At 43.6% G+C, this 25,466-nt stretch overlaps 1 protein-coding gene across 3 annotated transcripts; it reads right to left on the bottom strand.

Annotated features, from left to right (window-relative positions):
- Nucleotides 1-6,604: 6,604 nt before the first annotated feature.
- Nucleotides 6,605-23,066, bottom strand: LOC109906852 (ubiquitin carboxyl-terminal hydrolase 47-like). Of its 3 annotated transcripts, XM_031791944.1 has the most exons (13): nucleotides 22,873-23,053; nucleotides 22,517-22,562; nucleotides 15,111-15,213; nucleotides 14,846-14,970; nucleotides 14,607-14,677; nucleotides 14,375-14,506; nucleotides 13,661-13,753; nucleotides 13,371-13,499; nucleotides 12,909-13,037; nucleotides 11,946-11,968; nucleotides 11,787-11,821; nucleotides 11,557-11,584; nucleotides 6,605-6,958 (listed from the first exon to the last, which is right to left on the bottom strand). In XM_031791944.1, exons 2-13 carry the CDS (start codon nucleotides 22,542-22,544, stop codon nucleotides 6,829-6,831), a joined length of 1,026 nt encoding a protein of 341 aa, XP_031647804.1. In that variant the 5' UTR covers nucleotides 22,545-22,562; nucleotides 22,873-23,053; the 3' UTR covers nucleotides 6,605-6,828. The 3 variants fall into 3 exon arrangements, with proteins under 3 accessions (XP_031647804.1, XP_031647803.1, XP_020360286.2); XM_031791943.1 differs by having other exon boundaries at nucleotides 6,605-11,584; nucleotides 22,873-23,066; XM_020504697.2 differs by lacking the exons at nucleotides 6,605-6,958; nucleotides 11,787-11,821 and having other exon boundaries at nucleotides 11,449-11,584; nucleotides 22,873-23,048.
- Nucleotides 23,067-25,466: the final 2,400 nt, after the last annotated feature.

Raw genomic sequence — 25,466 nt, 5'->3', positions numbered from 1 at the left:
GCCCAGGCAGCATTTATTTGGATTGGCTGTCAACCCGGTGGCTTCCAAACTCACGAGCACCGCCCGTAATCGCAGGAGGTGACTATCCCAGTCCTCGCTGTGGATGACCACATCGTCTATGTACGCCGCTGCATACTCTTGATGGGGCCGTAGAATGGCATCCATGAGGCGTTGGAAAGTTGCAGCGGCACCGTGCAGTCCGAAGGGCATACTCACATACTGGAAAAGCCCCTCTGGGGTGGCGAAGGCAGTCTTTGGGCGATCCTCCGGAGCCACCGGCACTTGCCAATATCCCTTTGTCAAATCCAGGGTAGTGATGAACTTGGCCTTTCCTAAGCGCTCCAAGAGTTCATCCACACGGGGCATGGGATACGCATCGAATGTAGAGATGGCATTCACGCCCCTAAAGTCGTTGCAGAGTCTCACACTACCATCGGACTTGGGGACCAGGACTATGGGACTGGACCACTCATTCGTCGAGGGCTCGATCACGCCCATCCTCAACATCTCCCTCACCTCTTTCTTAGCGATGACTCGGCGAGCCTCAGGAATCCTGTAAGGGCGGATATGCACCTTCTTGCCGGGTTCCGTGTGGATATGGTGGAACAGGACATCTGTTTGTCCTGGGAATGGAGAGAATATTCGACCGAAGTTCATAATCAGCTTGTCTAGCTGTCTTGACTGCTCCGGTAGGAGAGTTTGGCCACGGCGCACCTGTGGTAGAGTCTCCTCTTTTCCTTTGCCCTCCAGGGCCATCAAAGCCACCTCCTCCTCTCGTCCATGGTACGTCTTCAGCAGGTTTATGTCAGCTCCTGTCAGGTTGCTTGATGAGGTAATTGACCGGTGAGACCCTTTTCATTACCTCGTAGGGCCCCCTCCACTGCGCCAGCAAGCGATGTTCGGCCGTGGGCACAAGCACCATCACTTTCTCTCCCACGGTGAACTCACGGGGGGTCGCGGACTTATCATAGGCCTGGCCTTGGGTCCTTTGGGCCTTCTCCATATGCTCCTTGACTATGGGCCACACTGCTGACAGGCGGTCTCTCATCAGGGTAACGTGTTCTATTGTGGATCGAAAGGGACATGGTTGGGTCTCCCAGGTCTCCTTGGCTAAGTCGAGGATTCCTCGACAGGGTCTGCCATAGAGCAATTCAAACGGAGAGAATCCAGTGGATGCCTGGGGTACTTCTCGCAGGGCAAACATTAAGTGTGGGAGAAGCATGTCCCAGTTTTTCCCGTCTCGGGACACCACTCTTCTCAACATGCTTTTAATCGTTTTGTTCAAGCGTTCACACAACCCGTCTGTTTGAGGGTGGAATATGCTTGTACGTATCTGTTGAACCTGATATAACCGACACAAGTCCTTCATCAACCGGGACATGAACGGGGTTCCTTGATCGGTTAAGATAGTCTTGGGGAGGCCCACACGAGAGAACATCAGGAATAGCTCCTTGGCAATTCCCTTTGACGACATGTTACGCAGGGGTATGGCCTCCGGGAACTTGGTAGCGTAATCTATAACCACTAGGATGTACTCGTGTCCTCTGGCGGATTTTGGGAGGGGCCCTACGAGGTCCATAGCTATGCGTTCAAAGGGAGTCTCTATGATGGGGAGAGGAATCAAAGGGTTACACAGGTGTGGCCGTGGGGCTGTACGTTGACATTGATCACACGTCCTACAATACCTGGCCACATCCCGGGTGACCCGGGGCCAATAGAATCTCTGCATGATTCTGTCAATAGTCTTGTCTCGTGCCAGGTGTCCTCCTAGGACGTGGGAATGGGCTAACTGTAGAACTGTATCCCTGTATGGCCTAGGCACCATTAGTAATTCCTGGTTTTCCCCCCTTCGTCGTACGACCCAGTATAAGAGACCCCGCCTGATTGCATAGTAAGGAAGAGGGGGCTCACCTGATCCGTCGACGTTCCTCCCGTCGATCACCTTCACCTTCCTCATGGCCTCCTTTAGGTCTGGGTCTCTATGCTGCGAGGTGCCGAACTGTCCCTTTAATTCCTGGTGCAGGTCGACCTCGGTAGAGGGATGTGGAGGATGTTCCACATCCCCATCAGGGGTGACCGAGGAGAATCCCTTCCAGGTTCCCTCCTCGGATGGAGCTTCAAATATATCCCTTAGCGCCTGGTTGCTCCTTCCTTCCTGCGTTGTGTATAACCCTTCACATGTGTCTTCATCAGTGGTTTCCTGGAATATCTGTCGTAAACGTTGGGTCGCTATTTCTTCCTCTGCTGCAGAGGACGAGGACGCGGCTACATCTCCTTGTAGGACTACTACCTCGGGCTTGGATTTTCTCTTCTTTCCTGTCCCCCTTCTTCCCGTGCATAACGTCATCTGCCGAAGCTCCTTATATAGGGGACAGTCTCTCCCGATCAATAATGGCACCTTCAGCTGGGGCACTTTCCCTGCCCTGACTGTACACCTTCCTTTTGGAGTGAGAATAGGCAGATTCACAGTGGGGTAATAGTGGGTGTCTCCATGGATACAGGATACGGCTACTTTGTCTGGTAGCAGTGTTGCGGAGGTCACCATCCGCTCCTCTACTAACGTAACCATGCTTCCCGAGTCGAGAATAGCTACCACATCTTGTCCTTCGACTCGCACCGGAATCTCTGAGGCTGGGGCTATCTCTGCTAACCAACAGTGTTGATCCTGCCCCCTCAAAACGGGATGTGTGGGGGTAGGCAGTGATGACTCCGTGACCATGGGCTCATCCTTGCTAGGACATTGTGGGGCATAATGGTTGGGAGACTGACATTTATAACACCGACCCTGCTGTGTGGTGGCTGACTTCTCCCACCTCCGGGGGGGGCTTGGACGTTTCGGTGGCGGGCGCGCCGGGGTGAGTCGTGGTACGGGATTGGAAGACTCCTTCCGTTCCTCCTTGTCACTTTTTAACAACTCCCCTGTAGACCGATATGTTTCCACCGCCTGGGCTATGTCGTCGGCTGACAACGGGTTGGCTTGCCCCACAACCCTTTTTAAGTCACTGGGCAATTCTCTCAATATCTTGTCCACTACGAGAGTCTCTATCACATGTCCTACTCCCTTTCCAGGTTCTAGCCACTGTTTCGTCAGTCGTATTAATGCGAAGATCTGGGCACGGACGGGTTGATCGGCTGTATAGGTCCATTGATGGAACTTTACAGCCCTATCTCTGGCAGTCAGCTGGTACCGGGACAGGATCTCGGTTTTTAGTCGCCCATAGTCCTCAGCTTCGCGGGAATCCAGGTCAAAATAGGCTTCCTGAGCCACCCCGGTCAAAAGAGGGGCTAATGCGCTCGCCCATTCTGTGGGCGACCACTCTTCCAAGGTGGCCGTCCTTTCGAAGGTCATGAGGAAGGCCTCAATATCATCTTCCTTGGAGAGACGAGGTAAGATGGCGTGAGCAGCCGCTCTTGGCTTAACTCTAGGTTCTTCTCGTCGGCTCAGCTGTTGTTGCAGGAGTTCTATGGTTGTCTGCTGTGCCGTGATCAACTGTTGTAGTAGGGCGTTATCCATCGTTCTTGAATGGTTCCTCCGGGTCTACTGGAAGAATCTTGATTTACTCACTTATCCTTGTGTCACTCGTCCACCTATGCCCGCATTCTCCACCAATGTGAGCGGACCAAGTAATTGGGTGTCACTCTAAAGCGGGAAGGTGGAATAAACGAGTCAGGAGTAGGTTTTCTTGATTGAACACAGTTCTCTATTGAGGGCATTTGGTCAACACAAACACTCCAACATAATCAATGAAAATCTTCTAAGGAAAAAAACATACATCTTCTTCTCCAGATGAAACAGGAACACAATAGGATTATCTTTAAACTACAACAAAAAGTCACGGGATTGTCACCGTCTTAGTGGTTCTTCATGGATAGCTCCTCTCTCTCGGTGGCCATCTTCCAGAGATAGTTTCCCCCTCCCTCTGCTGGTTCCATTCTCTCTCTTATAGGGGAAGGAGAGTATGTCATTAGTACCGTCAGCTGTGCTTAATTGCCTCTGGTTACCTTGTCTCCCATGCCTTGTTGGGCTACTATCCATGAGCCCAGCCTGCCCTCTGGTGGTCCTTCCACATTTGATACCTACTGGAGAGCTCTTCTTTGTCTACACCAATTCCACATCATTCACACCCTCTGAAGCTTTAGCCCCACCCATCTCTTTTCGGCTCTCGGAGCATTCAGAGTGCACACTGAACACTCTGGCCGATGAGTAGGGTTGACCCGAGCGTTCTGACCTCACAACGGCAGTCAAGCACTCAAGCTAAATGACTAACATTGGCTAGCTTGCTAGCTACTTCCAGACACAAATGAGAGAACACCCCAATGGCCATTTTATTCGCCCTAGCAGAGCTGGTTAGGCTGTTTTCATGATATCCAGAGTGCTGGTGACCAACTGTGCTGATGGCAACAATTTAATTACTTTTTTTTGCCGACGTTTACCGACAATGGCCATATTCAATGGGTATTGAGCGTTCACTTCTACGTCCCAGACCACAGGAGCTACGACTCTGGAGGATGGGATTATAGGAGCATTCTGGACAGGAATCTATTGTGTTTCGTGAGTGATTGTTTTCTGTTGTGTGTCTGCACCAGCCAGAACTGTTTTCGGTCGTTCTCTTTGTCAGTTTTGTTATTTTCCGTGTTAGTGTTTGTTACCACACGGGACTGTTTAGTTTGTTTTCACTTTGTTATTTTGTATTTTGTAGTGTTCAGTTTGACATATTAAAATGGACACTTACCACGCTGCAAATTGGTCTGAGTCTGAGCACTGATGGTGGGATTGTGCATTCCTGGTGTAACTCGTGCAGTTGTTGTTGCCATCCTATACCTGTCCCGCAGGTGTGACGTTCGGATGTACCGATCCTGTGCAGGTGTTGTTACACGTGGTCTGCCACTGTGAGGATGATCAGCTGTCCGTCCTGTTTCCCTGTAGTGCTGTCTTAGGTGTGTCACAGTACGGACATTGCAATTTATTACCCTGGCCACATCTGCAGTCCTTTTTTTTGTTTGCTCAATGTATGTACATGTAGAGTTATTAAAGGGACTATGTATAGATGATAACAACAGAGAGTAGCAGCGGTGTAAAAGAGGGGGAGGGTGGGCAATGCAAATAGTCTAGGTAGCCATTTGATTAGGTGTTCAGGAGTCTTATGGCTTGGGGGTAGACGCTGTTTAGAAGCCTCTTGGACCTAGACATGGCGTTCCGGTACCGCTTGCCGTGTGGTAGCAGAGAGAACACTCTATGACTAGGGTGGCTGGAGTCTTTGACAATTTTTAGGGCATTCCTCTAACACCTCCTGGTATAGAGGACCTGGATGGCAGGAAGCTTGGCCCCATAGATATACTGGGCCATTCGCACTACCCTCTGTAGTGCCTTGCGGTCAGAGGCGAGCAGTTGCCATACCAGGCAGTGATGCAATCAGCTCTCTATGGTGCAGCTGTAGAACCTTTTGAGGATCTGAGGACCCATGCCAAATATTTTCAGTCTCCTGAGGGGGAATAGGTTTTGTCGTGCCCTCTTCAAGACTGTCTTGGTGTGCTTGGACCATGTTAGTTTGTTGGTGATGTTTAGACACTAAGGAACTTGAAGCTCTCAACTTGCTCCACTGCAGCACTGTCGATGATAATGGGGGTGTGCTCAATCCTCTTTTTCCTGTAGTCCACAATCATCTCCTTTCTCTTGATCACGTTGAGGGTTGTTGTTCTGGCACCACACGGCCAGGTCTCTGACCTCCTCCCTATAGGCTGTCTCGTCGTTGTCAGTGATCAGGCCTACCAATGTTGTGTCATCGGCAAACTTGATGATGGTGTTAGAGTCATGCCTGGCCGTGTAGTCATGAGTGAACAGGGAGTACAGGAGGGGACTGAGCAAGCACCCCTCAGGGGCCCCTGTGTTGAGAATCAGCACGGCGGATGTTTTTTATCTAACCTTACTACCTGGGGGTGGCCCATCAGGAAATCCAGTATCCAGTTGCAGAGGGAGGTGTTTAGTTCCATGGTCCTTAGCTTATTGATGAGCTTTGAAGGCACTATTGAATGCTGAGCTGTAGTCAATGAACAGCATTCTCACATAGGTGTTCCTTTTGTCCAGGTGGGAAAAGGCAGTGTGGAGTGCAATAGAGATTGCATCATCTGTGGATCTGTTGGGGCGATGTGCAAATTGGATCATTAAAGGGTCATTAAAGATCCCATTGCACTTATCGTAAGAGTAGGGTTATTAACCCCGGTGTCCTGGCTAAATTCCCTATCTGGCCCTCAAACCATCACGGTCACCTAATAATCCCCAGTTTACAATTGGCTCATTCATCCCCCTCCTCTCCCCTGTAACTATTCCGCAGGTCATTGCTGCAAATGAGAATGTGTTCTCAGTCAACTTACCTGGTAAAATAACGGATAAATAAAAAATGGAGTGGGTCTAGGGTTTCTGGGATAATGGTGTTGATGTGAGCCATGACCAGCCTTTCAAAGCACTTCATGGCTACAGACGTGAGTGCTACAGTTTGTAGCAATATTAGGTGTCTACATTGTGTAAAAGCACTGTTTCCAATTGAGATGTATTACATTGAAAGGTGCACACTGTCTCTTTAAGAATGTCAAGTTTGTGATGGAATACATGCATATCTTCATTTATTAATGTCATTGCTATAATCATTAATCTCCTGAAGAAGCTATCCCTTTAAAATTGGGGCACTTTAGAGACATGGCTGAAACGAACAATACATATCTTGTTGACAGTCTCAACAATTTCTGAACATGCATGAAATTAATTTTAAGTTCAGACAATAAACAAACAAAAAAATCCCTAATGGATTCTGAATTTCCATCAGCAGTCATTCACATCACATTGAGTCGAGTGCAACTGCAGGAGTGGTACCTCCTGTAGTCCACCATCAGGGCAGCCAGGAGACAGACAGCAGAACTGACCCCCAGGACTGCAGCCACAGTGGGGTCTGTACCCCTGGTACTGGAGAGGGAGGGGTAGGGTCAAAGGCCAGGCTTTGTCAGGTGTTCTGATGTAAGAGGCAATTACTGACACCTAGCAAGTCATTTACTATGGAGCAGCATTATATATAATCTGGCAAATTCTTCCTTCTGTTGTGGAAAGAGTGTTTCTTATTTGACTCAGTGGTAGACTAGCCTGGTACCAGATATGTTTGTGTGTTTAGCCAACTCCCCTGCTGTGTTCATTGTCATGTCAAAACTGGTATTTCAGATCAAGGTGTACATCAAATGGCATGTACTGGATGTATGGGATGTAGTAATACTGTAACAGGAAGCTGGCTGAAATGTGTCTCATGCTTAGAGTAGACCTCTAAACAATGTAGAAATACAGAGCCATTGACTGTATGACTTTCATATTCTTCTCAGTGATAATTATCAGCTAACAATTTTAAAGTTTATTAGGAAGTTTAATTAACGTAACAAAAAGGAATTTGTAGCGGCAGACTTTGGTAGGTAGCGAGCTAGATAACTTGGTTTCCATTTTCCAAACTATTTTTGTAATCCCCATGATTGGTCATCAACGATTCCTGGTCTTGGAACTCGTGTGCTCACCCAGAATGGCTTCTGGTAAACTGTTTGCCACTAGTGGCAATACATATTGTTGCCACATGTTTGCCACAGAATCAAATAGAATCTTAAGAGAATTGTTTGCAAGAAAAAAACCTCTGGAGAACTGTTTGCCACTAGTGGCAATACATATTACCGTTGCCAAAAGTTTGCCGCAGATTCACTACTAGTGGCAAACATTTGCAAACTTCTGGCAACATTTTGTGTCACACTATTTAGTTATCATAACATTATCCACAAAACTGCAGGTTTGCCACAGGTTTGCCCCCAAAAAAGACCACTTATCTTCTCCTCTGTTTCCACCTGACCTCTTATTCTCTTCCTTACTGTTTCCACCTGACCTCTAAACCCCTTCTCCCCCATCAGTTTCCACCGGACCTCTTATCACCTTCTTCTCATCTGTTTCCACCTGTCATCATCCTCACACCTGTTTCCTCCTGATCTTGTATCATCTTCTCCTCTGTTTCCACCTGACCTATTATCATCCTCTCTACTGTTTCCACCTGACCGCTTATCCTCTTCCCCACTGTTTCCACCTGGCCTCTTATCACCTTCTCCTCTTCTGTTTCCACCGGACCTGTCATCATCCTCACTACTGTTTCCACCTGACCTTGTACATCCTCTATACTGTTTCCACCTGACCTCTTATCACCTTCTCCTCTTCGGTTTCCACCGGACCTGTCATCATCCTCACTACTGTTTCCATATGACCTTGTATAATCTTCTCCTCTGTTTCCACCTGACCTCTTACCCTCTTCTTCACTGTTTCCACCTGACCTCTTATTATCTTCTCTACTGTTTCCACCTGGCCTCTTATCCTCTTCCTCACTGTTTTCACCTGACCTCTTATCAACTTCTCCTCTTCTGTGTCCACCGGACCTGTCATCACACCTGTTTCCACCTGACCTTGTATCAACTTCTACACTGTTTCCACCTGACCTCTTATAACCTTCTCCTCCTCTGTTTCCACCTGACATCTTATCACCATCTCTGTTTCCACCTGACCTCTTATAATCTTCTCTACTGTTTCCACCTGACCTCTTATCCTTTTCCCCACTGTTTCCACCTGGCCTCTTACCCTCTTCCTCACTGTTTCCACCTGACCTCTTATCACCTTCTCCTCTTCTGTTTCCACCGGACCTGTCATCATCCTCACTTGTGTTTCCACCTGACCTCTTATTATCTTCTCCATTGTTTCCACCTGACCTATTATCATCCTCACTACTGTTTCCACCTGACCTCTGATCCTCTTCCTTCCTTTTTCCACCTGACCTCTTATCATCTCCTCCGTTTTCACCTGACCTCTTATCATCTTCCTGACTGTTTCCACCTGACCTCTTCTCACCTTCTCCTCCTCTGTTTCCACCGGACCTGTCACCATCCTCTCTACTGTTTCCACCTGACCTTGTATCATCCTCTATACTGTTTCCACCTGACCTCTTATTATATTCTCCATGGTTTCCACCTGGCCTCTTATCCCCTTCCCCACTGTTTCCACCTGGCCTCTTATCCTCTTCCTTACTGTTTCCACCTGACCTCTTATCACCTTCTCCTCTTCTGTTTCCACCGGACCTGTCACCATCCTCTCTACTGTTTCCACCTGACCTTGTATCATCCTCTATACTGTTTCCACCTGACCTCTTAACACCTTCTCCTCCTCTGTTTCCACCTGACCTCTTATCACCTTCTCCTCTTCTATGTTCACCGGACCTGTCATCATCCTCACACCTGCTTCCTCCTGATCTTGTATCAACATCTATACTGTTTCCACCTGACCTATTATCATCCTCTCTACTGTTTCCACCTGACCTCTTATCACCTTCTCCTCTTCTGTTTCCACCGGACCTGTTATGATCCTCTCTACTGTTTCCACCTGACCTTGTATCAACTTCTATACTGTTTCCACCTGACCTCTTAACACCTTCTCCTCTTCTGTTTCCACCGGACCTGTCATCATCCTCACTACTGTTTCCACCTGACCTTGTATCATCCTCTATACTGTTTCCACCTGACCTCTTATTATATTTCCCACGGTTTCCACCTGGCCTCTTATCCTCTTCCTTACTGTTTCCACCTGACCTCTTATCACCTTCTCCTCCTCTGTTTCCACCTGACCTCTTATCACCTTCTCCTCTTCTATGTCCACCGGACCTGTCATCATCCTCACACCTGTTTCCTCCTGATCTTGTATCAACATCTATACTGTTTCCACCTGACCTATTATCATCCTCTCTACTGTTTCCACCTGACCGCCTATCCTCTTCCCTACTGTTTCCACCTGACCTCTTATCACCTTCTCCTCTTCTGTTTCCACCGGATCTTTCATCATCCTCACTACTATTTCCACCCGACCTTGTACCATCTTCTACACTGTTTCCACCTGACCTCTGATCCTCTTCCTTACTGTTTCCACCTGACCTCTGATCCTCTTCCTTACTGTTTCCACCAGACCTATTATCATCCTCACTACTGTTTCCACCTGACCTCTGATCCTCTTCCTTACTTTTTTCACCGGACATCTTGTCATCTTTTTCTCTGTTTCCACCTGACCTCTTATCACCTTCTCCTCTTCTGTTTCCACCGGACCTGTCATCATCCTCTCTACCGTTTCCAACGGACCTCTTTTCTTCTTCAATGTTTCCACAAGACCTCTTATTCTCTTCCTCTCTGTTTCCACCTGACCTCTTATCATCTTCTCCACTGTTTCCAACTGACCTCTTATCACCTTCTCCTCTTCTGTTTCCACCAGACCTGTCATCATCCTCACTACTGTTTCCACCTGACCTTGTATCATCCTCTATACTGTTTCCACCTGACCTCTTATTATATTCTCCATGGTTTCCACCTGGCCTCTTATCCCCTTCCCCACTGTTTCCACCTGGCCTCTTATCCTCTTCCTTACTGTTTCCACCTGACCTCTTATCACCTTCTCCTCTTCTGTTTCCACCGGACCTGTCATCATCCTCACTACTGTTTCCATCTGACCTTGTATCATCTTCTCCTCTGTTTCCACCTGGCCTCTTATCATCTTCCTCACTGTTTCCACCTGACCTCTTATCACCTTCTCCTCTTCTGTGTCCACCGGACCTGTCATCACACCTGTTTCCACCTGACCTTGTATCAACTTCTACACTGTTTCCACCTGACCTCTTATAACCTTCTCCTCCTCTGTTTCCACCTGACATCTTATCATCTTCTCCACTGTTTCCACCTGACCTCTTATCCTTTTCCATACTGTTTCCACCTGGCCTCTTATCACATTCTCCTCTTCTGTTTCCACCGGACCTGTCATCATCCTCACTACTGTTTCCACCTGACCTCTTATAACCTTCTCCACTGTTTCCACCTGACCTCTGATCCTCTTCCTTACTTTTTTCACCTGACATCTTATCATTTTTTTCTCTGTTTCCACCTGACCTCTTATCATCTTCTCCGTTTTCACCTGACCTCTTATCCTCTTCCTGACTGTTTCCACCTGACCTCTTAACACCTTCTCCTCTTCTGTTTCCACTGGACCTGTTATGATCCTCTCTACCATTTCCACCGGACCTCTTATCTTCGTCAATGTTTTCACAAGACCTCTTATTCTCTTCCTTGCTGTTTCCACCTGACCTCTGATCCTCTTCCGTACTTTTTTCACCTGACGTTTTATCATCATCTTCTCTCTTTGCACCTGACCTCTCCTTCCCTCCCTCTCCATTCTCCCCATCTGTACTTTTGCCCCCTTCTCCTTTATTTTCATCTGCATCAATTTTATATTCCCCTCTTTTTCTCAATGATCCAATTGCTGTTATGCATGAGTAAATATATTTTATAGAATTTACAATCCATTCAACTTTTGGTCTCTTTTTAGCTGCATCCTTTTCATTTCCTCTTGTCTTTGACCATGAGCTCCCCTCCTCGTCTCTGTTTCCACCTGACAATTTCTTCTCTCCCTCTTTTTCTTTCTTTCCACATACACTCTTTCCATCTTCCTCTCTGTTTCCAACTGACCTCTTATCCTCTTCTTGTCTGTATCCACCTGCAATACGTGTCACAGTTTTACAGTAATTGATACCACAGAACTAGAACTAAAAATGATGTAGTATTTAGGGCTACAGATGTAAATAGATCATGGAAGAATGGGAAGACAACAATAAGAAAATAATTGAAGAATATTGATATTTTAGGTTGTATGACAAGAGGAGTAAAACATATCAAAAAGGTCATATTTGATAACTTACATGTCCTATAAATAAGCAGATAAGCACTTTGTGATCTAAAGTGAGAAAAAAAATAATATTGGGCATTTTTATATGATTTAAGATCATAACTTTGGCAAGTATATCTAATTTTATGGACACACACACACACACAAAATGATGAAACGGTGTGCATTTTACCTTAAGTTTGGTTCCAATGTGATCTATATGGAAGAGGGGGCAGGGCGTGGGAGAAAGAGAATGTGCAGCTGCATTACATATTGAGTGTTGCATTTGTGTTGGTGAATATATTCAACATTAAAATATATTCAATTTGTTTTCATCACACCTGAATTTGGATACATTTGAGTAAATTAACTTTAATAGTTTCATTCCAAAACGCAGAAATGTTTGTAAATGAGCTTTTATTATTTATAGAAATTAAGAATGAGATTGGTATGTTCTTACACTATCTAATCATGGCATGGGGTTCTTTAAAATCTGTCACTTGATGTTTTTTCTTTTTCTTTCAGAGAGACAAATAATCATATATTCTTTTGCAAAATACTATACATCCAACTCAGAGAAATAAGTAGAACTGCTAGGTTTTACACAGTCAAATGTAACTAATACCTACATTTTTATAAAGAAATGTAGAAATAGTAAAATAATTAAATCAGTATGTAAAACATTTACATTTGTAAATGTATCCATAGTGACTTACAGTAAGTGCATTAATCTTAAGATAGCTAGGTAAGACAACAACATATCACAGACACATTTACAAAAATATGAGAACAGTAATATTTTACACACACATGAAGGTACCCCTAAGCAATCATTTCTGATGAAAAAACACAAATGTGAAAAATTGGTGGGTATAGATTTTTGGAAATAAACTCTTCAGTTATACCTTTGTCTAGTTCATTTCATACCCAAACAAAATGGCAGTATAAAATGAAGTCCAATTACAACAACAATGTAATAACTCTTCCTTACTGAGCCGGAGTCTGGTCAAGCTGTAAAACTCTCGACTCCAGAGCACATACTGTATGCCCCCCCCCCCCCACACACAGACACTTCTGTTTACAGTAGGCCTATGCCCACCCCCTATTGTCCATCTACCAGTATACTTTCCCTGCTGTATTTTTAAATCCCCCTTACCGGGCTTACGTTGCTGTCATTAAACAAATACCACTTCTGATCCTCATAGGACCTGATTGTAGCAGTGTAATGTCCACTTCTTAGACTTCCTTCATGGTCCACAATTGCATAGAGTTCATATGCCCCATTCTGTTCAGAGCAATCAGACAATAAAAATATATTCCATCAACTACAGATGAAAATATAACATTTATGTAGGAGAGAATAAAAATGATAAAAATCAGTTATGTCACCTTGTGCTACTTGTCCTTGCCTAAATAAAATATTGCAGAAACCTTTCAGGAGTACTCCAACTGGGTAGTTGAAGTTCAAACATTTTGGTCTTGAGGTAAGAATGCTAGCCACAGTTCAAGAGATCTATCTAATATAGAAGTGATTGTAGGTCTAACACTTACCAAGGCTTACCTCCATGATACAATCTGTGATAAACAACCTATCAAATAAAGACAGTTTTGTAGTTACCTCGGTCTGTAATTTGTGAGGAACGTCCACAGAGCAGTTGACTTTGACATATGTCATCCCATGGTAGTCAAACTCAAACCTCTTGAGTAGCAGAGTCAGAATCTCTGGGTGATGTACCATCTTACATGCCTGGAGGAACAAAACCCACTCAGTCATTATTATTACAGTCTCTAAATAAAGATACAGTGACAATCGAACCGTCAATGTGCTTTGAAAAGCCTGTGACACCCTTCCAGAGACTTGTGATCCAATCAGTGATTTTACAAGACAACTTTAAAGATATTACTCACAGTTGTTGCTTCCACTTCTTCATTGCATTTAGCACAGTACAGCTTGTCCCCAGTGATAGTTGATTTCTCAAAAAACTCCTCAAAACCGTCATTCTGAAAACACATACAAACACATTAGTAAATATTCTCTTTTGCACCTCCTGGCATATATTTTCATATTAGCCTGGTTTCCAAACACTGAGCTGCTACAGGTAACTGCAAAAATAATGGAAACACTTTAGTAAATGCGGGATAGCCTACGAAGTATATTGTAAGCAGTTGCTTCCACATAGGTGTGGTTCCCGAGTTAATTAAGAAATTAAAATCCCTATTATGCTGAGGGACATGTATAAAAATGCTAGGTAGGCCATTATTCTGGCCATTACTTGGCTACCATGGGGCACTAGTGGTCAATTAATGGTTGGATGAGCATGAATACTATGTAAACCATATGCCATGGCCGTCTCAGTTACCAGTTCTCAACCTAATTGAACACTTACGGGAGATTCTACAGCGACAACCGAGACACCGTTTTATAACACCATCAACAAATCACCAAATTATGGAATTTCTTGTGAGAAAAAAAAATGGTGTTGCATCCCTCCAATAGAGTTCCAGACACTTGTAGAATCTATGCCAAGGTGCATTGAAGCTATTCTGGCTTGTGGTGGCCCAACACCTGATTAAGACACTTCCTTTATTTTGGCAGTTACCTGTGTTATATATTTTCCATACCACACTGTAGCTTTGACCAGGGCCTAAGGTTACGTCCATGGAGAGGGGCAGAACCCAAAATGGACCAGGTTCAATATTGGAAATATGACTATTTGCACAGGAGATAGTGTGCGACAATTGTCCTTCGAAGATCTAAAGATACAAACATACAATATTCTTATAATGTAAACATTTACATCATTTAATGTTCCCCTTAAAGGTTTTGTACAATATGATCTCAGTAATGCAGTACCTTAGACACATTATTCTTGACCGTGTTTAAAATCTTCTCAAAAAACTCAGCAGCGTCACGTTGCTCATATACTGGGGAAAGAACACAATGATAGATCATATGATATTCTACAAATAGAACAACGTTTCACTACTCCAGTAGTGATATAATTGGAGTTGTACAATGATGACACCACGACAATTGCAATTGCTCAACCTGTTGTGGATAAAATGCTTCTTTTTCTCAGCAGCTCAGCTTACCGGTTTGAATGTCCAATGTCCAAGAAATGTCCTTTGTGTCAGCTTCTTTTTCTTTTAATTTCTGAAACAGCCTTTTAAGCTTGTGATCAATGGTCTCTTGTTCTTGATCATTAGGAAATACTTGACTGTGGGGAGATAATTGAGATCTGTTACTGACTAATTGTACTATTTTTATTACCATTTATATCAAAGTATAACAAGTCAGGTTCTGACATTTTCATGGGGAGAAAATATCCTTTGCGCACGAGTGAGCCTAGATCCAAACCTTTCAACAGCCTCTCTGAAGTCCTTGGTCATGAAGAACACCTGCAGCACACTGTTCAAATAACAGGTTGCCCCTTGATTAATCAAACCATGGGGATGGTAGCCTAAATCAAGGACATCAATTAGTCTCATATAAAGCTGAAGGGCTTTTGTGGGATATTGACTTGTTTGTGTTCACAAATTTAACACATTTACTTACAAACATGTAATTTATACCTGTTCAATTAATGATTGCCAGGTATTAGCCAGATTTTCCTAAGACTCCTCACACCACATATTTTCAGGAAAATTAAATCTAGGCTATACCAAAGTGTTCTGTTCACAACTTTTAAAATATGGATATTTGCTATACAGTCTTGTCTTGCGTGACTGTACTTTAGAAAAGTGGAAATATTTATTTTGAGAATAAAGTAACAGTATTTATTTAGAGAATAAAGTGGTGTCATGTATATGCAGTGAGGAGAGTTAAATAACAATGATGCAAGGCAAATGAACAAAAGAGGAGATGTGTACTGAACATGTAAACAAACCAAAACTGAGGCTACTGAGGGCTAAAGGTAATCAAGGTGATGATCCAGGTGTGCTTAATGATGGGGAGTAGGTGTGTGTAATATGGGGGGGCAGGTGTGCGTAATATTGGTTGCCAGGGCCAGTGGTTAGTAGAACGGCGATGTTGAAGGCTGGAGAGAGGGAGCAGGAGCAGGAGCAGGAGTAGACGTGACAAGTGGCAATGTTTCGGGAATAAATGAAAAATTTGATTGAGAATAAATTCACAGTTATATTTAAAGACTAAAGTATGGAATTTAGTTAATTGCATGTCTCCCTGTCGCTTTGCACGCCACTGTTGAAATGCTTGAGGTAGCTGACTGGTGAAACTATACATTAGAATTGTCTTTAATGACAAGGAAATCCTTGCTATTTTACTACATGATAACCATATTATTAAAAGTAGGGGCAAACCAAACAAATGGCCATCAATCTAATGATCAAATACACTAGTTCAAACAGGCGTCACTGCGCACTCACCCGTATCAATCTAATGATCTAACAACTCGCACACACACACCAAGTTTTCCCCTGGCAATTTCAACTATGGGCATGCAGTACACTCTTCTAATGGCCTTAGTGCATTATGAGCACAAACTAAAAACTTTCTTGGCACTGTCGCTGAATGAGAGGAGAACTGGGGTTGAGTCCCAGTCAGTCCGCCCTCCAAATTCTGCTGCGTAGCCTAAGCGAACACCTTAAAATGGCAACTATTAATGACCTTATCCGTGGTGCTTTACAAACGGTAGTATTTCCCCCATATGGCAACTATATGCTAGTAGGCTATGTAGGCATTCTCAAAAAACAAATTATCTTGGGATCCTGGAGACTATGAGTGTGTATGTGTCCCATGTCAAGCTGCTCTCCAAATTCGCTACAACACTGCAATTTTGCAGCCCATTATAAACCTGTATCGCCCACTAGATTGAATACCTTAATTGAATACCTTAACCTATAGGCTAATGGTATGGTACAGTGGGCAAGTGAAAGTAAATTATAAGCCTATCCAACAGCTGCGGGAGGGATGATTAAGCAGGGATTTTATGTATGTGGGATGAGAGACAACTCCTGCTGTGCAAAGCAGCTAATCTAAGGAGCTGTTTGAATACATTCATTTTTAAATGTATATTATTTTAATTCAACTTTATTTAACCAGGTAGACTAGTTGAGAACAAGTTCTCATTTACAACTGCGACCTGGCCAAGATAAAGCAAAGCAGTACGACACAAACAGACTTACACATATAATAAACAAACATACAGTAAATAAAACAATATAAAAAGTCTATATACAGTGTGTGCAAATGAGGTAGAATAAGGGAGGTAAGCCAATAAATAGGCCATAGTGGCAAAATCTTTACAATTTAGCAATTAAACACTGGAGTGATAGATGTGCAGAAGATGAGTGTGCAAGTAGAGATCCTGGGGTGCAAAGGAGCAAAAAATAGAAATAAAATAACAGTATGGGGATGAGGTAGTTGGATGGGTTATTTACAGATGGGCTATGTACAGGTGCAGTGATCTGTGAGCTGCTCTATCACTCCAGTTCATTCCAGTCATTGGCACCAGAGAACTGAAGGAAAGGCGGCCAAAGTAGGAATTGGCTTTGGGGGTGACCAGTGAAATATGCCTGCTGGAGCACATGCTATGGGTGGGTGGTGCTATGGTGACCAGTGAGCTGAGATAAGGCGGGGCTTTACCAAGCAAAGACATATAGATGACCTGGAGCCAGTGGGTTTGACGACGAATATGTAGCGAGGGCCAGCCAACGAGAGCATACAGGTCGCAGTGGTGGGTAGTATATGGGGCTTTGGTGACGAAACGGATGGCACTGTGATAGACTGCATCCAATTTGCTGAGTAGAGTGTTGGAGGCTATTTTGCAAATGACATCACCGAAGTCAAGGATCGGTAGGATAGTAAGTTTTACGAGTGTACAGTGGGGCAAACAAGTATTTAGTCAGCCACCAATTGTGCAAGTTCTCCCAATTAAAAATATGAGAGAGGCCTGTAATTTTCATCATAGGTACACTTCAACTATGACAGACAAAATGAGAAAAAAACTATCCAGAAAATCACATTGTAGGATTTTTTTATGAATTTATTTGCAAATTATGGTGGAAAATAAGTATTTGGTCAATAACAAAACTTTATCTCAATACTTTGTTATATACCCTTTATTGGCAATGACAGAGGTCAAACGTTTTCTGTAAGTCTTCACAAGTTTATCACACACTGTTGCTGGTATTTTGGCCCATTCCTCCATGCAGATCTCCTCTAGAACAGTGATGTTTTGGGGCTGTTGCTGGGCAACACGGACTTTCAACTCCTTCCAAATATTTTCTATGGGGTTGAAATCTGGAGACTGGCTAGGCAACTCCAGGACCTTAAAATGCTTCTTACGAAGCCACTCCTTCGTTGCCCGGGCGGTGTGTTTGGGATCATTGTCATGCTGAAAGACCCAGCCACGTTTCATCTTCAATGCCCTTGCTGATGGAAGGAGGTTTTCACTCAAAATCTCACGATACATGGCCCCATTCATTCTTTCCTTTACACGGATCAGTCATCCTGGTCTTTTTGCAGAAAAACAGCCCCAAAGCATGATGTTTCCACCCCATGCTTCACAGTAGGTATGGTGCTCTTTGGATGCAACTCAGCATGCTTTTGTCCTCCAAACACGACGAGTTGAGTTTTTACCAAAATGTTATATTTTGGTTTCATCTGACCATAAGACATTCTCCCAATCTTCTTCTGGGATTTTTGCTCACCGTTCTTGTGATCATTTTGACCCCACGGGGTGAGATCTTGCGTGGAGCCCCAGATCGAGGGAGATTATCAGTGGTCTTGTATGGCTTCCATTTCCTAATAATTGCTCCCACAGTTGATTTCTTCAAACCAAGCTGCTTACCTATTGCAGATTCAGCCTTCCAAGCCTGGTGCAGGTCTACAATTTTATTTCTGGTGTCCTTTGACAGCTCTTTGGTCTTGGCCATAGTGGAGTTTGGAGTGTGACTGTTTGAGGTTGTGGACAGGTGTCTTTTATACTGATAACAAGTTCAAACAGGTGCCATTAATACAGGTAACGAGTGGAGGACAGAGGAGCCCCTTAAAGAAGAAGTTACAGGTCTGTGAGAGCCAGAAATCTTGCTTGTTTGTAGGTGACCAAATACTTATTTTCCACCATATTTTGCAAATTAAATTCATTAAAAATCCTACAATGTGATTTTCTGGATTTTCTTTCTCATTTTGTCTGTCATAGTTGAAGTGTACCTATGATGAAAATTACAGGCCTCTCTCATCTTCTTAAGTGGGAGAACTTGCACAATTGGTGGCTGACTAAATACGTTTTTGCCCCACTGTATGTTTGGCAGCATGAGTGAAGGATGCTTTGTTGAGAAATAGGAAGCCGATTCTAGATTCATTTTGGATTGGAGATGCTTAATGTGAGTCTGGAAGGAGAGTTCACGGTTTAACCAGACACCTAGGTATTTGTAGTTGTCCACATATTCTACGGGCGGGCAGGTGTGGGCAGCGATCGGTTGAAGAGCATGCATTTAGTTTTACTTGCATTTAAGAGCAGTTGGAGGCCACGGAAGGAGAGTTGTATGGCATTGAAGCTCATCTGGAGGTTAGTTAACACAGTGTCCAAAGAAGGGCCAGAAGTATACAGAATGGTGTCGCCTGCATAGAGGTGGACCAGAGAAACACCAGCAGCAAGAGCAACATCATTGATGTATACAGAGAAAATTTGCCCGAGAATTGAATCCTGTGGCATCCCCATAGAGACTGCCAGAGGTCCGGACAACAGTCTCTCCGATTTGACACACTGAACTATGTCTGAGAAGTAGTTGGTGAACCAGGCGAGGCAATCATTTGAGAAAACAAGGCTTTTGAGTCTGCCGATAAGAATGTGGTGATTGACAGAGTTGAAAGCCTTGACCAGGTCGATGAATAAAGCTGCACAGTATTGTCTCTTATTGATGGCGGTTATGATATTGTTTAGGACCTTGAGCGTGGCTGAGATACACCCATGACCAGCTAGGAAAGCAGATTGCATAGTGGAGAAGGTACGGTGGGATTCGAAATGGTCGGAGATCTGTAACTTGGCTTTCGAAGACCTTAGAAAGGCAGGGTAGGATAGATATAGGTCTGTAGCAGTTTGGGTCTAGAGTGACTCCCCCTTTGAAGAGGGGGATGACCACGGCAACTTTCCAATCTTTGGGAATTTTAGACGAAACAAAAAAAGAGGTTGAACAGGCTAGTAATAGGGGTTGCAACAATTGCGGCGGATTATTTTAGATCCAGATTTTGCAACTCTTTAAGAACGTAAGCTATCTGGATTTCGGTGAAGGAGAAATGGGGAGGCTTGGGCAAGTTGCTCTGGGGGGTGCAGGGCTGTTGACCGGGGTAAGGGTAGCCAGGTGGAAAGCATGGCCAGCCGTAAATGTTTTTATTTATAGTGGATTTATCGGTGGTGACAGTGTTTCCTAGCCTCAGTGCAGTGGGGATTCATAATCATTGATCTATATATACACACAGTAGGCCTATTGGATAAATTATGATAGGCTATTCAAGCAATAAGGCTGTTCTTATGCACAATGCAACGCAGAGTGCTTGGATACAGGCCATAGCCGTGGTATATTGGCCATATAACACAACCCCTGAGGTGCCTTATTGATATTATAAACTGGTTACCAATGTAATTAGAGCAGTAAAAATACATTTTTTGTCAGTCATATGCGTGATGTAAGGTCTGATATACCACAGCTGTCAGTGTGGTATCAGCTGCCAGTGCTTGAACCACCCAGTTTATAAAAATTAATAATCACTGATCTGACATGACTGGGTTGGTAGCCTAGCAGAATATCTCCTTTCACTATCCATCTATAGAGGATGTCTTCAAGGATGCGAGGAATGAAGGATGCATAGGTTATCCAAAAACAGGGATATTGTCTCCCTTATAGGCTATTTGTGTCAGCTATACTAACTTAGGCTACCATTTGCTCACCTTAGAGGCTAGAGGCTAGACCTGTTAGGTTATAATAACGGACCGTAAAATTGCCGCCTCAGACGGGGCTTTAGCCTGCCCTGTTGCTATGCAAAGTAAATGACCAGGGTTTACGGGCAGCCCATGAGCCCGACACGGACGTGCTATCCTTCTCCACACAATCCGTGACTTACATTCACAACATAAAAAGCATAGACGTATGAGGTTACTTCCTTGTAAGTGTACATAGAACACTATGCCATTACGCACAAATTTGTAAGTTAACCTTTCGTTGTAACATATAGGCTGCTGGCCCTAGCTGTTACTCTAAAATACTATGCAAGGTGTTGGCATACGCAGGATATTGAGGATAACATTGTAGCGAATTCGAAGGACACAAAACGAATCTATATTCGCAGTCTAACAACGCACCATGGTGGTTAGAATGGTGTGTATGCACGTACGAATGTAAATCGCATTGGATAAAAACGTCTGCTAAAAATGGCATATATTAGTGCAGTGACGCCTGTTTGAACGTGTGTGCAGTGGTGGAAAAAGTACCCACCTGTCATACTTGGGAAAGTCACCCAGTAAAATCATACTTGAGCAAAAGTCTACAAGTATTTGGTTTTAATATACTTAAGCATATAAAGTAAAAGTACAAATAATTTCAAATTCCTTACGTTAAGCAAAGTAGACGGCACCATGTTCTTGTTTTTTACATTTACGGATAGCCAGGGGCACACTCCAACACTCAGACATAAAGAGGCAGTAGTGATGACCAGGGATATTCTCTTGATAAATGTGTGAATTAGACAATTGTCAGTTCCTGCTAAGCATTTAAAATGTAACGAGTACTTTTGGGTGCCAGGGAAAACGTATGGAGTAAAAAGTACATTTTCTTTAGGAATGTAGTGAAGTAAAAGTTGTTAAAAATATAAAATTGTACAGGAAAGTACAGATACCACCCAAAAACGACTTAAGTAGTACTTTCAAGTATTTTTACACCACTGCGAGGGTGATACACCTACCAAAGGACACGGATTTGGATGAAATACCTCATCCATGTCTGCGTGGTTCTCCTTTTGAAAAGACCCAAGCTGTGGCACAAACTCTTCCAGGTCATAATAAACATAATAATATGGTTATTATGAGCTAAAAGAGAAAGAAATTCCTTGTTACTAAAGCAAATTCTAAAGTATAGTGTCACCAGTCATCTCTACCTCAGGCATTTCAACAGTGGCACGCACAGCAACAGGGGGCCAGGGAGACATGCAATTAATAACCAAAGCCCATACTTTAATCTTGAAATATGACGGTAACTTTATTTTTAAAATGTCGATTTTATTCTCAACATTTTGTCTTTAATCTCGAAATATTGCAACTATTCTCGAAATAATGTACTTTTTTAAAGTACATGCAGCAAGTACATGCAGCAATTATAAATGTATCGAAGTACCACCAGCAATCGCTGTTTATGTTTTGTTATCTTCACCTGGCACTAATACTCTTAGGTACAAACTATTTCGGCAATTTATATTAATCTAAGACGTTTTCGGTGGTCACAGAGAGACTGATTAACGTCTTCATTCTATGTTTAGCATAGATTTTCTGCGTGTAAAGTGACGCAGGAGGACAGAAGGTGATCTAACGAGGCACAGCTGTTCTACGAGTGGTCTAAGGCAGGCGTTGATTTCAAGTGGTTTTGGGAAACGGCTCGGAAATGTAAAGATTCTCTTACGTTCTAATGATGAATTTAGCCTTAAGATTCTTTTGGGAAATCGTGCGCTGGTGTGTCGTATTTAAAGCAGCAGAATTCAGAATAATGTGTGAAACAACGGATTTTGCTGTGTGTGTGTGTGATGTGTTACGGTACCTGTGTCTGTTGTGCATAATGAATCCATGGCATCATAAATCCCTCACTATAAAGTATGTGAAGGAGAGAAATATATTTATATAAAAATTGTCATTTAAATTGTAGACTGGTAGGGTTGGCTACATTAAAATATACATTTCTAGTAAGTAAATACAATAACGTTTTAGATCTAGGCTAATGCATCGAGCTGAACGCTTCCTAAACAGTGAAACAAAAAATATTCATGAGTTAATCGCCTAACTATATAGACATATCTTGCAGTGGAAAATTGAACACTGAAAGTGAATAATCATATAGGCTAAAATATTTTACTATAATGGGTTGTAATCATTCTTTACAGTTTATTCCAAGCTTACCGTTTTCGTTAACTGTTGAGCAGCTTTCAGTAGAGTGTACATGTATACGAACAGACACTTGACTGCAGAGCTAATAAATCTCTCCAAAACTTCACTTTCGATTTAAATAGGCCTAACCTACAAAATAGACACACCTTCAAAATAGACAGAAAGCTGAGTTTAGAAAACCTTGTGAGGTAGACTATTCCGTATGTTGTGTTAGCCCATGCCTCTGTTAAATTTAGGGTTGACGCACAACATCCTGTAAAATAAAGGGAATGCAAAGAAATAGGTTTTAGAGTTAAAACAGCATATCAAAGTCATTAAAGAACATTGAAAACATATCTAACTACAACATAGTAAAATTACAGAACATTCATTATGTTTTGTTTAACCAAATGAGATGGCCAATAACAGAGAGATCTGTACTCTATCTTGATTTTGCAAATGTTGCCATTGGCTACACTGGTGTCATAAGGGGGATGGCACCCATGAGGCCATCAGGAAGGTGACTTGGTGTAGTGAAGCATTGGTAGATGCTCTCCCGAACCGAATGGATACTGTAACAGTGTTAATTTTCTTTGCCTTTGTCATTTTGATTCAAATAAAATTAAGTCTTAATCAGTTTTTTTTATTTGAATAATGATTTTGCCTAGTTATAGTAAAATTACAAAAACATTGAGCCATTTTAGCCCTCACCCTCCGATCCAACAGGTCTCAGACGTGCTCAATGGGATTAAGATCCGGGCTCTTTGCTAGCCATGGCAGAACACTGACATTCCTGTCTTGCAGGAAATCACGCAAAGCATGAGCAGTATGGCTGGTGGCATTGTCATGCTGGAGGGTCATGTCAAGATGAGCCTACAGGAAGGGTAACCACATGAGGGAGGAGGATGTCTTCCCTGTAACGCACATGACAACAAACTCAGTCCGATGATGCTGTGACACACCGCCCCAGACCATAACGGACCCTCCACCTCCAAATTGATCCCGCTCCAGAGTACAGGCCTCAACTCTCATTCCTTCCACGTTAAACGCGAATCCAACCATCACCCCTAGTGAGACAAAACCACGACTCTTCAGTGAAGAGGACATTTTGCCAGTCCTGTCTGGTCCAGCGACGGTGGGTTTGTGCCCATAGGCGACGTTGTTGCCGGTGATGTCTGGTGAGGACCTGCCTTACAACAGGCCTACAAGCCCTCAGTCCAGCCTCTCTCAGCCTATTGCGGACAGTCTAGGCACTGATGGAGGGATTGTGCGTTCCTGGTGTAACTCGGGCATCCTGTACCTGTCCCGCAGGTGTGATGTTCTGTTGTACCGATCCTGTGCAGGTGTTGTTACACGTGGTCTGCCACTGCGAGGACGATCAGCTGTCCATCCTGTCTCCCTGTAGCGCTGTCTTAGGTGTCTCACAGTATGGACATTGCAATTTATTGCCCTGGCCACTGCAGTCATCATGCCTCCTTGCAGCATGCCTAAGGCACGTACACACAGATGAGCAGGGACCCTGGGCATCTTTCTTTTTGTGTTTTTCAGAGTCAGTAGAAAGGCCTCTTTAGTGTCCTAAGTTTTCATAACTATGACCTTAATTGCCTACCGTCTGTAAGCTGTTAGTGTCTTAACGACCGTTTCACAGGTGCATGTTCATTAATTGTTTATGGTTCATTGAACAAGCATGGGAAACAGTGTTTAAACCCTTTACAATGAAAGATCTGTGAAGTTATTTGGATTTTTATGAATTATCTTTGAAAGAGTCCTGAAAAAAGGATGTTTCTTTTTTTCAGAGTTTATAAGATTTATCTGGCTTTGTAAATGTCTAATTAATTCCACAATTAAAGGTTTTCCTCATCAATCTACACACAATACCTCATAATGACAAAGCAAAAGTTTTTTTCAAAATTTTACAAATGTATCTATTGATCATCCATGTTTCTACAACTTGGTTGGAGTCCACCTGTGGTAAATTCAATTAATTGGACATTATTTGGAACGGCACACAACTGCCTATATAAGGTCCCACAGTTGACAGTGCATGCCAGAAAAAACCAAGCCATGAGGTCGAAGGAGTTCAGAGACAGGATTGTGTTGAAGCACAGATCTGTGGAAGGGTGCCAAAAAAATTCTGCAGCATTGAAGGTCCCCAAGAAGGCCTCCGTTATTCTTAAATGGAAGAAGTTTGGAACCACCAAGACTCTTCCTACAGCTGGTCGCCTGGTCAAACTGAGCAATCAGGGGAGAAGGACCTTGGTCAGGGAGGTGATCAAGAACCCGATGGTCACTCTGACAGAGCTCCATAGTTCCTCTGTGGAGGTGGGAGAACCTTCTGAATTGACAAACATCTCTGCAGCACTCCACCAATCAGGGCTTTATGGTAGTGGCCAGACGGAAGCCACTCCTTAGTAAAAATGCACATGACAGCCCGCTTTGAGTTTGCCAAAAGGCACCTAAATGACTCTCAGACCATGAGAAACAAAATTCTCTGGTCTGATGAAACCAAGATTAAACTATTTTGCCTGAACGCTAAACATCATGTCTGGAGGAAACCTGGCACCATCCCTATGGTGAAGCATGGTGGTGAGAGCATCATGCTGTGGGGATGTTTTTCAGTGGCAGGG

This window comes from Oncorhynchus kisutch, linkage group LG16 (genome assembly GCF_002021735.2).
Source record: "Oncorhynchus kisutch isolate 150728-3 linkage group LG16, Okis_V2, whole genome shotgun sequence".
In the NCBI taxonomy this organism is placed as follows: domain Eukaryota; kingdom Metazoa; phylum Chordata; class Actinopteri; order Salmoniformes; family Salmonidae; genus Oncorhynchus; species Oncorhynchus kisutch.
This window is presented reverse-complemented; position numbering and strand designations above follow the sequence as displayed.

Bases quoted from the DNA above. Each gene is read 5' to 3' on its own strand.
- LOC109906852 (XM_031791943.1), bottom strand. From the start codon at position 22,544: ATGGATTCATTATGCACAACAGACACAG. The intron at 14,678-14,845 runs GTAAGCTGAGCT...TTCTTTCCCCAG, and splicing joins GACATTGGACATTCAAACCG to TATATGAGCAACGTGACGCT. The intron at 11,969-12,908 runs GTAAGGGGGATT...TCTTCCATATAG, and splicing joins ATGACAGCAACGTAAGCCCG to ATCACATTGGAACCAAACTT.